This window comes from Myotis davidii, unplaced genomic scaffold (genome assembly GCF_000327345.1).
Source record: "Myotis davidii unplaced genomic scaffold, ASM32734v1 scaffold803, whole genome shotgun sequence".
Taxonomy (NCBI): Eukaryota; Metazoa; Chordata; class Mammalia; order Chiroptera; family Vespertilionidae; genus Myotis; species Myotis davidii.
This window is the reverse complement of record NW_006295567.1, coordinates 3,714,533-3,731,374: the sequence shown is the minus strand read 5'-3', so window position 1 is coordinate 3,731,374 and position 16,842 is coordinate 3,714,533. Positions and strand designations below refer to the sequence as shown.

Below are 16,842 nucleotides of genomic sequence, written 5' to 3'. Positions count from 1 at the left end.
CATTCATATCTAATAATAGTATTCTAAAGGTGTCCAACCATTTAATGTCAAGCATAGTTTCAACAGTTAGCTCTGACTAAGGAAAGTATGTGTAGACCTTTTAGCCAGTCTCAAATAAAGAGAAATGAGTATTTTAAATACTTGTCTTAAAATAAATTTTTAGAAAAGACCATACTTATTCAAATTCCCTTTTTATCAGGGCTAAAATACTTATATTGTTTACTGAAATTATTTTTAGTAATCTTAAATTTTCAATCTTAGTTCAGAGTATAGAGGCATGGCATCCTTAAAGTTGAGAATGATAGCCATGATCATGTTTGAAGCACAAACACCAAATAGCCTATCTTCTGTGATAAAGAAAACAATAAATGACTAAGGCATGCCTTTTAATATTAATCTAGTGGGATGTAACAAGATTGAAGACCCTCAAATAAATAGGGCAGTGGTTTTTATCCTTTTTTATATTTTGCTTTTTTAATTTTAATTTTTAATCCTTTATTGTTTAAAGTATTACATATGTCTCCCCCCCCCCCCATTGTCTTCTCCCAGCCTGCCCCCACCCCCTAGCCCATATCTTCACCCCTGCATTGTCTGTGTCCATTGGTTATACTTACATGCATACAAGTTCTTTGGTTGATCTCTTACCCCCAGCCATCCCACACCCAGTCTCCCCTGCTTTCCTTCTGAAGTGTGAGGTTTTTATTCTTATTTGTTCATCAGAATAATCTGTGCAACTTTAAAAGATGTTGATGCTGCCCTGGTCAGGTGACTCAGTTAGTTGGAGCATCATCCTGTACACCAAAAAGGTTGCAGGTTTGATTCCTGGTTAGGGTAAATACCTAGGTTGCAGATTCACTGATTGATGTTTCTCTCCTTCCTTCGCTCCCTCCCTCCCTCCCTCCTTCTCCCTCTCCTTCAAATCAATAAACATATCCTGGGGTGGGTGAGGATTAAGAAAAAAATATATTTTTAATTTAAAAAAAGACTGATGCCTGGGTCCCATTAGAGTTTTGGAGTTGGATACATACATATAATATTCAGCCGCTATGGAGAATACTGATGTAGGTACTCATTTGGGAGTAATTTCAAACATATTGGCCTACCCATTGAGACACTCATGAACCACAGTGGAAAGACTATTGGTTACCTATTATTTTGAAAACTTTAAAGAGATGTGGCTGATACGGATGTTCTGGGTTGAATCAGTAAAGGGAATGATTTAGTATTATATTCCCCACCCCCACATCTAACTCTGAAAGCTTTGATTTTTCTCATGGGGTCTAAAGATCAATTTACTTACTTAATAGCTTTCAGATTTATTATCCCATGTAAGCACTATTCACAAATGAATGCACTTCTTTAAAAGATACCAGACATTCTGAATTATGAGCCTCTTAGGATTTTTCTCTGTTCTGCCTTTATTATACACAAGTAATGTAAGTCCACTATAAAATTATTAAGAAGAAAAACCTACTGGGCAAACTTATATTTTAGACATAAACACCACATGGGGATGGATAAGAGAAATATACCACAGAAAATTATTTCAAAGTATTTTGAATTTTGATTCAAGAAATATCTTTTTGGTTTTTTTTTCCTGAGAGGAATATGTTCTAATAAACCACTCATTTTTCAAGGACTCTTTTCTAAAACAAAGAACGTATAAAGTTTTTCTATGTAGTGACTTTCTTCTGTGATATAGTAGATTGAACTTGAATTATCTGAATCCAAATTTACCTGCAAAATTTTCTAGACTAGAAGAGACCACACAAATGCTATTAGATGGTGCCTATGACAAAATGCTCAGAAAGGGTATTTTGAACTTAATAAAATAATATTTTTAAATCTAATGATTATGTTCAATGTGTGTTATTAGAGCAGAACGCTATCAAGTTATTAGAGCAGAACGCTATCACGCTTTTTATGATCAACTAATATGTCATCAAATTTCATCAGCCCCTATATTCAGCCCCTATATCCTAAAGTATAGACAATACATTGATGCTATAAGACATTTCAAAATATAAATATTTTGAGACAAAGGCTATTCTTTCCACACATGACTAAAGACCTAAAATAAATATCTTCCTATATTGGACTTCTGAGATACATATTTATATATCAAAAGCTTTTCATTGATATTATGTGCCTTTTGCAAATGACAGTGAAAATATTTGAAGCTGGGAGTCCTTACTTGTTTACCAGGGGTCTGAATAAAGGGTTCTCACTGTATGTCTATTCGAACATCTACTTATGTTTAACTCAATGTATTGGGCAACTTTGGTCTGTAGACACAAGAGCCATTTATGGTGTAAATGATGGAAATGTGCTTCGCATGCAACAAAGGCCCAAAATATTAAAAGGTAAATGTTACAAAAATAATGTGTAGTATAAATGCACCTTTAAAACAACCTAGAACATTCATTCTTGATAAATATACTTTTCTGCATGAAATCGTATTTAAAAGCTAACTTACAGCAGCAACAATTTTTTTGGTGACAATTCAATATTTTGTTCTTTTTGTGGGTGTTCTGTTTGTTTGCAGTCAGATGAGTGAGCCTCATAGCGGTTTGACGCTCAAATGTGCCAAGTGTGGAGTAGTTTCAACAACAGCTTTGTCAGCCACCACCGCCAGTAACGCCATGTTAGTCCCAATCATTTACATCTTCTTGTTACAAATCTTTTACAGTGCATGTGAGAAAATGCTATGATGGAAAAAAAATATTTGCTAATATTAGTGCTAAGAGCATACTTAAATATTTATAATTGGCAACTGCCTTTATAACTATTGTGGGATTGTCTATAAAAAATAAAACTATCAAATGTTTATCTGCTTTGTGGTTTCCAAGTTAATGGCCTTGGTGCCACATAAAAGAATGCTTTGTGGAATGGGGGTTTGGTTATTGCCTGGCATGTGACCTGCAGCTGTGTGATGCGGCTTTCTCTGTCTCAACAGGGCATCTCTTTGGAGCTCCTGTGTGGTGTTGCCCCTGCTGGCTCTGACGTGGATGTCTGCAGTTCTGGCCATGACGGACAAACGCTCCATATTGTTCCAAATACTTTTTGCCGTATTTGATTCATTGCAAGGCTTTGTGATCGTCATGGTCCACTGTATTCTTCGGAGAGAGGTGAGAAATGTAATCCTTGTGAGAGATAAATGATGCTTAAAAGAGTATTTTCCTTGTTGACAAACATCTTTTATTTATTTATTTATTTTAAGATATATTTTTATTGATTTCAGAGAGGAAGGGAGAGGGAGAGAGAGATGGAAACATTAGTGATGAGAGAGAATCATTAATCAGCTGCCTCCTACATGCCCCACACTGGGGACTGAACCCACAACCCAGGCGTGTGCCCTGACCAGGAATGGAACCATGACCTCGCAGTTCATAGGTCGACGCTCAACCACTGAGCCATGCTGGTTAGGCAACATCTTTTATTTTAGTATCTTGATCTTCAGATTAAAGCTCGTCTTCTCTAAAGACAGTCATTTGGGAGTCAAAGCCAAAAGTGAAGTTTTGAGGCAAAATTCAAGAGGGCTCCTTGGACTCTGAGAATGATGGGTTGAAACAGATGTGACGATGCATGGGAAACACAACCAGAGCTGCCAAGAACCAGCGAAGGTAGATGCCAGAGAAGCTGTGATGGAGTCATAGGTATAGATAAGTCTATTAGAAAAACTGGTGGATATTAGAGTAAGGTGTCCTATTTGTAAAAGGTATAGTTTGTAAACACAATGCATTAATATTTCTTCAACCCATTCCCCAACTTGTGCATCTATATACAGCATATCCCCAGTCCTCATACTTAACTAATTTATTTTTAGATGGAAATGTTAAATATTAATGGACAGTTCTTTGGTTTCTATACTAAGTTGAGGATAAGGTTACTAAAGATGAATGATTTTGATGTGGATGCTTATACTCAGAAAATACAAAAAAAAAAAGTGCACGTAGAGCCTAGTAGGCAGTTATTGTTCCCAAGAATTGTAGATCAATAATTATAGCATTTCTCCAGGATGTGATTGAGGTTATTGTGAGGGAAAGAAGTGGTCCTTCAAAGTTGAGACACTAACTTGCACCAAAACCATCCAGAACAATGATTGGTTTCAGCCTTGAGTTGTTCTCTCTCCCTCTCTTTTCCTCTCTGAAATCAATAAAAATATATTTAAGAAATATTAAATAGCTAAAATTTTATTTAGCTAATTTCTACCTCACAGTGAATCTGAGAGGAAGTAACAGAGGAACTTCACCGGAAAGGATTATAAGTCCAGGAGATTTGAAGAAGGGTGGGTGGTATTACAAACTTGTGTATATTACTTTTAATACTATTTTTCCTTATATAACTGTCCTGGGCCAGGTTTGAATTTATGGCTGTCTAAGTAGTAGATCCCAATAGTCAAGACATAATGTCTATACCATTAAAATTAAAAGTATGGCCTGGCCATTGTGGCTAAGTGGTTGAGCATTGACCCATGCAACAAGAGGTCACCAGTTTTGATTCCGGATCAGGGCACATGCCCAGGTTTCAGACCCCATAGAGGGCATGCAGGAGGCAGCAGATTGATGTTGATGTTTCTCATCAATGTTTCTATCTTTCTCTCCCTCTCCCTTCCTCCCTCTCTAAAAAAATCATTGAAAACATATTTTTTAAAGTTTTAAAAAAATAAAAGGAAATTGAATAATTTAGGGCTCTGTTGTTCTCCAATTATAACTGGCAGACAGGTCCTTTGTATTAATATTATCTCTAATATGTTTATGTAACAAAATTGTTCTGAGTAGACACATGATATGCATGTTTGACGATTAAGGATGAACAATATAGGTTTTAAGTAAGACACATGATATTTCTACATGCAATTTTCAGAAGATATTAATACTTTAGGTGTTAAAAGGAAAAAAAGTGTCCCATCTCTAAGTCAGTCTCTCTTTTTCTTCAGAAATAAGCTTTCTAGATAGCCTTAGGCTATTATTAAAATATTAGGTTTTAAAGTGACAGGTATTTTGATGGCTTATTAACAAATTTTTGCTGCTTACATGAAGAAAAGTATTTGGCACAAAAATTCATTTTCATCAACTTTTTTATACTTGCTAATTGGACTAATAACTGTGAAAACATGATTTAAGGATAATTAAATTAGGTCATATAAAAATGCTTCTGCTAAAGTAGGTGTCTGTAAATACGTTTTCCATATTAATGGGGAATAAAAATATGGCTATTGGCCCCATTGTTGCATTTACAATAATTAGTTCAAATTGACTAATTTTATAGCTGCTAAGTTAATAGCAGAGTGTCATAACTTGCTTTCATTCCAACATGAAATAAATAATTGCATATCCAATAATCTCACATTGACCCTAAAAGCACCCTGTGACATTCCTGTGAATACACAGAGTAGATGTCAGTGATAAGGCAAGTCTCCTTCAGAATTCCTCAGAGGAAGTAGTTACTGAAAAACCAAATGGATGTCACTCTTTAGATTCTGTCAGTTCCAAGGACGTCGTCATGACAAGATCTCATTGGGCTCACAGAAGTCTTAGGGCCTTCTGAAGGTATTTGGCCTGACACTTGCAGTGGGTCTATCTCATATCACCCGTGATTACACTGCCCTAACACTAACTTCAGCCTAGGAGAATCATTGCATCTTCCCACATCCTCAATGTTTCCTGTGAGCAAAGCAGTCCACAAAAATACACCAAAGCAAGTGGACCAAATACTTACCTTCCTGTAACATATTGAGCAATGACTCCTGTCTATTAATGTACCTGATAATCCTGTAGAAGACCCTGGGCATACAGTACTGTTTCTACTGATTTTTTTTACTTTAAATTTTTTTCTTCATAGTAATTCAAGATAGTTTGCATGGCTTTTTCTTTCTTAAAAGTGTATAAGCAATATAGAAAATATTTTTCAACTTGTAGAGTGAATAACATATATGCATATTTCTATGTAGTTTTGACACACACTAACATAATTTGGTGGTTGTTAGTCTTTAATGGTTGTTCCAATAAGAATTCAAAAGGTTTTACCCATATTTACTTTTGCAATCTTCCTGTGAAGGAGGTGGGTGTACACAGGGGAGGAATATAGTCTTGCAGTTTAAGAAGGAGAAAAGAAATGAAATACTATAACTGTGCCATTTCAAATGTGATGTAGATGGGTCTTAATTTATTTTAAAAGTGCCTTTGCTTTTAGTGGGCCCAATTTTATAACCAAAATTATTTCAAGTCGGGAGGGAAGGCAGGAATCACTCTTGTACTGTGAACTCAATTATATTCCACTTTTTTAAAAAAAGCAAATTGAGTATTTGCATAACAACTTGTGTGACCTCCAGAGCTGACATCTTAATAATTACATTTCATAAAATGCGTATACTTGAAAATACAGTTTCTTCTTCTGGAGCACCTTTCTCTTTTATTTTATGTATTCGTTTGTTTTTAATCCTCACCCAAGGGTATGCTGTACTGATTTCAGAGAGGAGAGAAGGGGGAGAGAGGAAACAGAGACATTGATGTGAGAGAGAGACCCATCTGTTGTACCCTGACCAGAAACCGAATGCTCCAACCAACTGAGCCACGCCAGCCCAGGCAGCACCTTTCCTTTTAAATTGCTTTGGTAGATGCTTCTGACAGAGAGAAAACAAAGAGGCAATAAGAATTTTTTTAAAAAATTAAACCATCTGATTTATTTACTTTCAGTAACGAAGCCTAGACCTCAGGCTGATTCTTATGCTACCTAATGAGACAGAATCTAATAGAACAAATACAGATGCTTTCCTTTATCGATCAGTCATTTCTTGATTAGAGTTCATTTGCATTAAGCACATAAGGACACTTACTATTTACTATTCTCCACATTGCTATGGAAATGCAAACTACACAAGAGTTAGGAAATCTTTGAACTAGTTACTGTTGCTAGGAAACCACTTTCTGGGCGCCTGCACATTCTTCTCATCTGTCCTGTCTCTGGCTGCGCCTGGCTTTAACACAATCTTACAGCTCAGTGCGTGTGTGTGTGTGTGTGGCGGGGGGTGGGGGGGATATAACAGGACTGTGATACAAAATAAACTACATTAAACCCTTTCCCTAAATGGAAGGGGAAAAAGCAAAGTGCTTAAGTGGATATTTTGTTGTATCAGTCTTTGGGGATCCTGTGGCTGTGGTGTAGCATCAGTAGCAGGGCCAAGCTCCTGTCGCTCCTCCCTCAGCACTGGCAAGAGGTCCAGGCTGCACAAGGTGAAGCCCCCGTCTTCATCCAAGCCCATGAAACAGCTTGTAGCAAATCTTAAAATAAACATGAACAGATCTTCCTTCTTTCTCTCTTTCTCCCACTTGCCTCTACCTTTTTTCCCCCCAAAATTCCCATTTGGCCTTTTATTTCCCTATAGATAAAATAATTTACAAATACATGACAAGTGAATTATAAAACAGACGAGCATCCTTGCCTGTCTTATTTAAAATCAATATTTTCCCCAAATAAAACATTTTTTTAAAAAAAAGTAAATGAAGCCAATAGTGGTGAAATAACTAGATAGCAATTTTAAAAGAGGTTGTATTGCAAAAAACTGTAGTTCAGTTGGAGAAACTGTAGGAATGCCCAAGCCTGACTGTTTATTTACATAGGGATGACTCTGCAATGGGAGGGTTTACCCTTTAATGAGGGGTAGGCAGGGCTTTCAGTGGGTCTTTGAAGATGAGGGCATAGTTGATAGGAGACTTCAAAATATCATGGGTCCTGAGGGGATTTGGGGGGGGGGTGATTGGGGATGTCGTTGGAAGATTAAGGAAGTGGACGTTTCAACTAGAGGAAGATGAAGAGTGGTTATTGGACATATGGTTTCCATAGGATGGAGTTTATGGTGAATAGTAGAGAGTTGATTCTTTTCTGGGACTACTTGGACCACCTAAAGGCATAAACCAGGAGATTTATATGATTCTGGACACAGAGTGATTTTTTTTAAGTGGCTCTGCCTGCAGCACTAAGAGAAAGACAATACTGATGACATTTGAGTATTGATTAAGTGATATTTTAGAGCTTTCGTGTTTGGGGTGTTTAGTTGCCATGGTGAGAGGCCACTGTGAATGATGTCATGAAGAAAGTTCGATCTATTCTAAAGAGTGAGAGATGGGAGGGCTATGGCCTTCATCCTAACCTTTTCAGCTTGCTCAGAAGAAAGCTGTGTATGGACAAGGATTTAAAGGGAATGGGCAGGCTGAATTCAAGAGTCAAAAAGAAATACAAGTTTAAAGATTTTGTTTTGTTTTATTTTTAATAAAATAGGATGTGCATCTGGAAATGGGAGAATGGCTAAAGTTACCACAGTAAAGCTGGATTTTATCAGAACAGAGTGCAGGGAGCACAAAGACTGTCTTTAATTAGGAACACAGACTTGACATACACGAGACTGCTGTGCTTCTACTCCTGTATACTTTCCCAAGAAATCACCAAGCTCCCTTCGGGCAATAGTCATCCCATGTCTTAGGCAGGGGAATATAAATTCTTATTCTCCTTCCAGATTGGGTTTTCCTGATTTGAGCATGCGGCAATTATATCGTGAAAATTTGGATCCGTCTTAATCTGCATGTTTGGTTTCTCTAAATCTATACAGAGATTTAGGAGCTCAACAAGAGCATATAATCAGATGAGTAAAGGGGCGTCTGTGAACAAACAGACACAGAGTTCGTGGCAGAGATTGGCAGACTGGCATGTCTGCCAGGTAGCATTCAACCGTGGCTTGCTCTGACTACCTGGCCATAGGGGCGGGCAAATCCCACCTCCCTTTCCTTTCAGGCCCCTAGGTCCTGCCTTGCAACATTGTTAAACTAATGGTGGGAAGTTGTGTATGTCTGGAATAAAGGTTTGAAATAAATATAAGAAATGAGAGGTTATCAATTAAGTGTTTATTTTTTGCTCGAAGTGAATGGCATGAGGCTAAAATGAGACATCTTCTGTGAAGGCAAGGGCGGTAGTGTCTGGCGGGTAACATTTCTGTTCCTCTTTCCTCACTTGCATGCTACCCAAATGCTGTTATATCTTTCAGATCATGTATATGAAATGTCACCTTGACCCCCAAAAGTGATACAAAAAGTAAAGAGCTACAATTTTGAGATTAAGTGAAAGATCCTCTAGGTGTTAAAGGATTCCAATATTTCTATTAGACTGAAATTTAGGACTGAAGTCCATATTGTTCCCTCAATCTATAGCTAATGGATCTATAGCAATCTACATGAAATTTAACGTGATGACAAAGAACCAAGTCATTGGTTCAAATATGAATCCAGAGAAACAATCGTCAACATTAGATTCAGGGGGGAAAATTATACAACACATAAGAAACTCCGTTTCCCTCCATTAACAATCTCAAATTATTTCAAGAACGTAACTTTCTTTCTTTCCTTGTCTTAAAATGGTCCTCAAAATAACTGGAGGCAAAACTGTCTTGTTAAAAGGTGAAGAATTGGGGTATGAGCTACTCCGTGCTAAATATGGAGCCATTTCAAACCGTGCAGCTCTTTCGTGTGATGTTTCTCTAAACGGCAAGGCTGCCAAACAGCACTCCATGCTCTTCCCACCACCTCTAAATCCGGCACCGACTGTCACAGTGACACTCTGCCAAGCTGCCTCAGAGCGAGGACAGCCGAGAAGCCCTGGGCTCGCTGCTGCGGAGCTGAACCGAATAGCTCACCCCGTGGGGGGAGAGAGGAGCGAGACACGCCCTGCAAACCTCTTTGGACTCCTGCCCCATCCAGGAGTCCATCTCCTCTACAGGGGTTGGTAGCTTTTTCAGGAATTTGTAGGACAGCCCCCAGCAGGTAGTAGTCCGGATAACTTCGGTGGTGCTCCGGGTAGATACTTGCACAAGACAGCTTTGATAGCTTACTCTTCTCACCTCACCTTATTTTTGAGGGTGTTTCAGGCCTTTGTTTTGTTTTCATTTCACCACACCCGTTCCTTAAAGTCCCCTAAATATGTTAAGGCTATTTACACGTTTGTTCTTTACTACTCCCCTGAGACTTTTTAATCCTCTGCCTGGCTGGCAATTAAGGCGAAAGACCTAGGGCGGAGTTTTATAAAGAGGGGAAATTTTGAACTCTGGATTTTAACTGTGCCATGATTTATGTTAAATAATTCTTTGAGACAGGTCTATTTAAAAATTGTATTTACTAGTCTAACGTAAGTTTTAAGAAAAGTGCCGTTGCAAGAACTCTGAGTTATAATGAGTTTAATACCTAAAAATAAATTTTAAAATAAATTGTTACCTGAAATAAGTGACTTGCTCTCCACAGATACTTGCAGCTTAAATAATATTTGAATCTTCTAATGATTATTTTTCTTTAATGTTAGTGACAAGGCAAGGAAGACATCAAGACTATTATTGTCTAGCATTGTAAATATGAGTCTTGGTCCTGAAGATTTTAATTTTAGGATGGAAAAGTCAGATCTAGACGCTGTCTGCTTATTTGTTTTCTGTGCTTTCTTTTTGTGTGGAAAAAAGGTTCTAGTAGACTTGCTTTTTAAAAAATGTCAGTTGTTCTCCATTAGTACAACTCACATTGACTCACCGAAGATGTCTCTCTGTTTACCTGATAGGAAAGTCAATTAATTATCAAAATGCTCCCAAATAGCTGCAGATGCACTTCCCAGGTGTCTTGCCTGAAACGCCCTTTCTGTGGTAAGGAAATAGCAGTGGGAAACCTAGTCTAATCACTCTTCCCTGACTGTGTTGGACAAATATTTAAGGCCAATACATCTAGATTACCTGAATATAGTTTTAAGATTTAAAAAAAAATAAAATGGAGTCTTTGGAATAAATGGAATTTTTCCTGCAAATATTTCTGAATTAGAATAGAAGCACTAAAAATGCCAGAAAATCTAACACTTAAATGTTGGCATTTATATGACCATTAGAAGCTGGGGGGAGTCCCTCAGCCTGGACTGTGCCCTCTCACAGTCTGGGAGTCCTTAGGGGATGTCTGAATGACGTCTTAGGCCCGTTCCTAACCTTCCTTAGTGCTACCGCAGAGGTGGGAGAGGCTCCCGCCACCACCGCTGCACTCGCCAGTCATGAGCCCAGCTCAGGGCTTCTGGCTGACCAGTGCTCCCCCTGTGGGAGTGCACTGACCACCAGGGGACAGCTTCTGTGTTGAGCATCTACTGCCTGGTGGTCAGTGCGCATCATAGCAACGGTCGATTTGTATATTAGCCTTTTATTTTATAGGATTAAGATGACCTTGAGTTTACTAGAGGGTTTTTATGCATTTCTGTTTTAAATTTCTTCTGAATAACAAACATTGACTGATTCATGGAGTTGACATCATTCTCCCATGTAGAAATGCCCTTAATCCATTGTCATTTTGGGGAGTTTTAGGAACTGATTTAGTGTTTATTATGAAAAAATTGGATTTTTTAAAATTTTATATTTCCTTCAACCTATCAGAAAATTGATTTTAGAGAGAAACTTGTAGAAGTTGCTTTTGCATATTTCACTGTGAGACAAAAATATTCTGACAGCTACACGCTGAAGGTCTGAAAATAGAGTGGTTAGTGAGCACCAGTTAAAGTAACGTTTGGTATGACCAAGTGCCACCTTTATATTTTATATATTCAAGTTGTCAGAAATAGATCTGAAAAAAAATCTTCATGTAGCAGCTCTTAAAAGGCAACATTTTCTTCCTTTATATATTTGCTTTAACAGTTTCTCAGAGCACAAACAAAAAGTTAGCTGGGACCTATTTTTTGACATTGCTTCTTAGAATTTTTTTCTGAAAACATATATACTCTCTTAGTGGTTTTCCTAATGCAAATTTCTGCATAAGAGAAACAGTAATCATCGGATAGACACTAGACTCATTACCAATTTTTGATTTTAATATGTCTCATATCAGGCAACTGCCCCCAAGAAATCCCAGATTTAGAAATATTAGAATCAAAGATCAGAAAGCGGTCAGAGAGCACTGAGTCCATACCCCACTTCCTTAGTACACCCAATCGTGGTCTCATCGCCAGGACGAGAGCCTGAAGTGGAGAAATACTAATGGACTAAGGTTTCATGATGACCTGGTTATCCAAGACTCTATGCTGGTGACTCCATGTCACTTTTCGAAATCTTGCAGTTTAGGAAAGAGACTGCCAGTGATTTATGATACAGGTGAGAGGAGCTGAAAACAACAGGCTTCAATTTTTCCTGCCCAACACATACACGATGCACATCTCGCAACACATCAGTGGCATGATGTTTTATATCAGGGCTTTCCACAAGTAAAGATCATTGTGTGTTTTACCTTGGCAGTCTCTACAGCGGTGCTCTAGCAAAATAGGGAACATGCCACTGCATCCATGCTTTGTTTTTTAATATAATAAAACAGATTATAATAATAAGCTAGAGGAATGTCAATAATGTGAAGTCAGGAAAATAAAATATTAATAAAATGACTGCCATTGACTGGGATGAGAAGCTACTTGTGATAATGTCTATCAATAGCTTGTTAAGAGCCTAATGAGCCACAGGAAGTGGAAAGGTCACGCTGATGTAGAGGCATCATGTGATCAGAATAAATATGGGTCCTGTGTTTCTTATTCATCTATTCATGTTTATTCATGTGTTTAATGAAAGGTATGTTCTTCAAATTTCCTTGTAATATGTTTGTTCTTTACTCAGAATCCAATTATGAACGGATATTATAAAAGTTTGGCTTTACCAAATACCTGCCCCCCACCCCCCCTCCTCCCGCCCTCTAAAGATAACCAGAAACAGATCTGTTTTTGTTATCTCTTTGTCTTACTGTGTTTTGTTTCAGGGCATATAGTACTTGAAGGGAGACTAGAAATAGTCTCACCAATAGGATCCCTTACATGAAACATAAAAGGAAAATCCAAAATCAATTTGTCAGAAGATCATTGAGTAATCTTATTTTTCACAATGTTTAGAGATATTATAGATTATGCCATACCAAATAGTAAATCCCCCTTGAAAACCACACATATTGCTTGTAACAGTGGAAATAAATCTGCCCTCAGGTGAGAATTACTGGTGTTGAGCCAGACACAGCCATTTTGATAGCTGTGGAGTTCCCAACACTTCCCTCTATAGATTATGGCAAGTGGTAAATTTCTTGGCAGAGAGCAAAGTCGAGGTACATCAGTATTTGTATTAGGAATTAAACAAATTGGGTAACATAAAAACAGTGACAACTGCTTTCTCAGTTGATTGCCAATGTAGACATTATCTGCTCATATTTCTAAGAGAGAAGAAAATTAACGTCTGTCATTTCTGGCCTGAACAGGTTCAGGATGCATTTAGATGCCGACTGAGAAACTGTCAGGATCCAATCAATGCTGATTCTTCAAGCTCTTTTCCTAATGGGCATGCGCAAATCATGGTGAGATTTTATTTTCCCTTCTGATTGTTGATTGAGTTATGATTTCTAGGAAATGAACAAATACCAGTATTCTTATTAGTAAAATAGCATCAATGTCCCATTTTGAGTGACTTTGGCTTTAGTGCATTATCAGACGTAGAACTCTGATACTAGATAACTATTCTGTCTGGATAGCCTGGGAGTCCAGCATCTGTTACTGACCCGGTAGTGTACTGAGCATAGGGCTTCTGTGAAACGGAGAGTGTTTTCATCCTTGCACGGAATTAGGGATAACAATTTGTCCAAAGAGTCTTCTTTGTTTCAGGTCAGAACTATGGTTCTGCACTTCTAGTCTTAAAGTTGTGGCTTTCAGCCTTGGGTGCACATTAGAATCCGTTAGAATCCACACTCCAGACCCATGAGGTCAGAATCTCTGAGTTTGGACCCAGGCGCTGGTGGTTCCAATGTGCAAGCTCACGTGAGAACTACTGCCCTAAACTAAAGGGTAGCCATGCTTCTAGTAACAGTTAGTTACTGGACATGAGCTCTATTTTGGGGATTAGGGGTACTTTAGATATAACCACTTTGGTATACTTTAGAAATGAGATAACTTTTAAACTATGTCATTAAAATCAAAAGAGTTATTTTACAATATTTTATTTTACAATATATAAATTACACTTACTGGAGCAACATTGGTTAATAGCATTATAGAAGTTTTAGGTGTACAACGTTATAATACAACATGTATATTCCGTTGTGTGTTCACCACCCAAAATCTAGTCTTTTTCCATCACCATATACTTGTCCCCCTCTGCGTCCTCTCCTCACTCCCCATCCCACTCTGGTAACCACCAGAATGTTGTTTGTATCTATGAGCTTGTTGTTTTTTGTTTTATATCCCACATATGAATGAAATCATATAGTTCTTTGATTTATTAATCTTTTTTATTAGGCAACATAAAAATAGTCAAAAATATACTAGTAACATTTAAGTAAAGCTTGAGAAGGAATAATTAATTCCTTATTAAAAATAAAATACTAATATCTTGAATTTAAAATATTGGATAAGATGGTCTAATTTTACCATTACAAAAATGAACATTATCTATATATATAAAAGCCTAAGTGACCATTACTATCAGATGACTAGATGACCAGCCAGTAGCTATGACATGCACTGACCACCAGGGGGCAGACGCTCAATTCAGGAGCTGCCCCCTGGTGGTCAGTGTGCTCCCACAGCCAGCCTCCCATGGCCAGCCAACCTCCTGCAGTCCCTCCTCCTGGCTGGCTGCCCCCATAGCCCCAATCGGAACTGGGCCAAAAGGCCCTGATTGGCCCCAATTGCTGGCCAAGCTGAGGGACCCCACCCATGCACGAATTCGTGCACCGGGCCTCTAGTCTATATATGTCAGTGGTTCTCAACCTTGGCTGCACATTAGAATCACCTGGGAATCTGCCGAAACCGGTTTGGCTCAGTGGATGGAGCCTGCGGACTGAAGGGTCCCAGGTTCGATTCCGGTCAAGGGCATGTGCCTGGGTTGCGGGCACATCCCCAGTAGGGAGTGTGCAGGAGGCGGATGATCGATGTTTGTCTCTCATTGATGTTTCTAACGACTAGTCGCTATGATGCATATTGAGCACCAGTGGGCAGATGTCCAATGCAGGATCTGTCCCCTGGTGGTCAGTGTGCTCCCACAGCCAACCTCCCATGGTCCTTCCCCGCAAGGGACCCCACCTGTGCACGAATTCGTGCACCAGGTCTCTAGTTTAAAATAAAAGTTTGGGGAAAATATGAAGATGGAAGTAACCTCTAGGGCAGTGATGGCGAACCTATGACACGCGTGTCAGAAGTAACACGTGAACTCTTTTTTGGTTGATTTTTCTTTGTTAAATGGCATTTAAATATATAAAATAAATATCAAAAATATAAATCTTTTTTATACTATTGTTGCAAATATCAAAAAATTTATATATGTGACACGGCACCAGAGTTAAGTTAGGGTTTTTCAAAATGCTGACACGCCGAGCTCAAAAGGTTCGCCATCACTGCTCTAGGAGCTTGTAGGCCAGATTAGTATTGCTTCCTCTTCAATTTTAATTCCTAAGCCTAAAAGTCTTTTGCCACATTTGAGTGAAAATGGATCATTAGAAGAGACTGATTTGACTATTAAGGGTTTGACAGAGCTGTGCTATAAAATACAACACTTCAAACAATATATACAAAGTGAATGCTTAAAAATACAAATAACAAAGACATTTATCAAAGTGTATTCATAATAGTGCATATTTTAATCTTTTATTATAGTTTAAGGAATTGCCTTAAAATTCTGTCCTGGAAGACGACAATGGGTATTGTATTACTTTCTCAAAATTGTATGGCATGTTTCCATTGATTTTATTCAACATTTGGTCTCTAGGAAATACTCTTGAAAACAATTTGATTATTCCTTAAGAAAATTCCTTTGTACAAACAATAACCTGGTACTGCCTAATCAGATATCTGTATACTTCCAGTAATCTGGTTAGTGGAAGTTATTTGAGGTCTTTATTAAATGATGATTCTATGCCTCATTATTTTTTGTTACAGACAGACTTTGAAAAGGATGTAGACATTGCTTGTCGGTCAGGTAAGAGTATTTGGATTTTGAAACTATAATCATTAGAGATGTGAAATCATTTTCATGGATTTTTTATTTTAAAGAAAATGCTGTGATTTGTGCATCACATGTTTGTGTGGTGAATAGAACAGAATATTCAGAGTTCTATTCATAAATAAAATCCTTCAAATAGAAATATTGTATTGTAATAGCAGCATGGGGGTGGGACGGGAATGAGAGAGAGAGGAGAGAGAAACTAGAAATGGTTAATTGGGAGCACCATGACAGCAGAAAAGCATCGACTTGAAGATGTAAGCCCTCCCATTCCATTACTGGTTGTCAGGCCAGTCTAGTCTCTCTGAGTCTGTATCATCACCTATGAAATGTGGGTGTTTAAGGATCAAACGACCCTGTGTGTATGTGTATCGTAGCCATTGTTGTTTTACTTTTAGAGGGAACAAGAGAAACCATGCAGCACACTCTGCCCTATAGTATTGGTGTCTCATTGACACTGTCTGTGATGGTTGTTTCTGCCTGTGGCTAAACTCTCACCAAGAGTAGACGACTCGAGGGTTTTAAAGGAATCCACATTTTAATTTTTGGATGACTCCAGTTGTTGAAATATTCCCTTATATTGGGACAAAAATATACCTGACTTTACCTTTTATTCGTTAGCTTTATTGTTGCCTCTAGAACAAGAGTGGATAGCTACTTCACCGAAATATCCCAATATTTGAAAGCAAGTATCATTCAGCCCAATCTAAGTCATTTTTCTCCAGGCTAAACAAACCATGGTTCCCTATCCATTCCTCAGAGCATCTTCCCAGGCAGGCATGGTGTGCCTGGTAACGTCCAATTTGTAAATAATTTTAATTTATGCT

General features: G+C 38.0%; 1 protein-coding gene across 1 annotated transcript in view; it reads left to right on the top strand.

Annotated features, from left to right (window-relative positions):
- Positions 1–16,842, top strand: part of ADGRB3 (adhesion G protein-coupled receptor B3) — a 669,006-nt gene that overhangs the window by 621,935 nt on the left and 30,229 nt on the right. The window contains exons 24-27 of the mRNA XM_006770359.2: positions 2,546–2,644; positions 2,957–3,128; positions 13,284–13,379; positions 15,952–15,991. Of these exons, the coding sequence (XP_006770422.1) occupies positions 2,546–2,644; positions 2,957–3,128; positions 13,284–13,379; positions 15,952–15,991 (407 nt within the window). The remainder of the gene's footprint in view (positions 1–2,545; positions 2,645–2,956; positions 3,129–13,283; positions 13,380–15,951; positions 15,992–16,842) is intronic.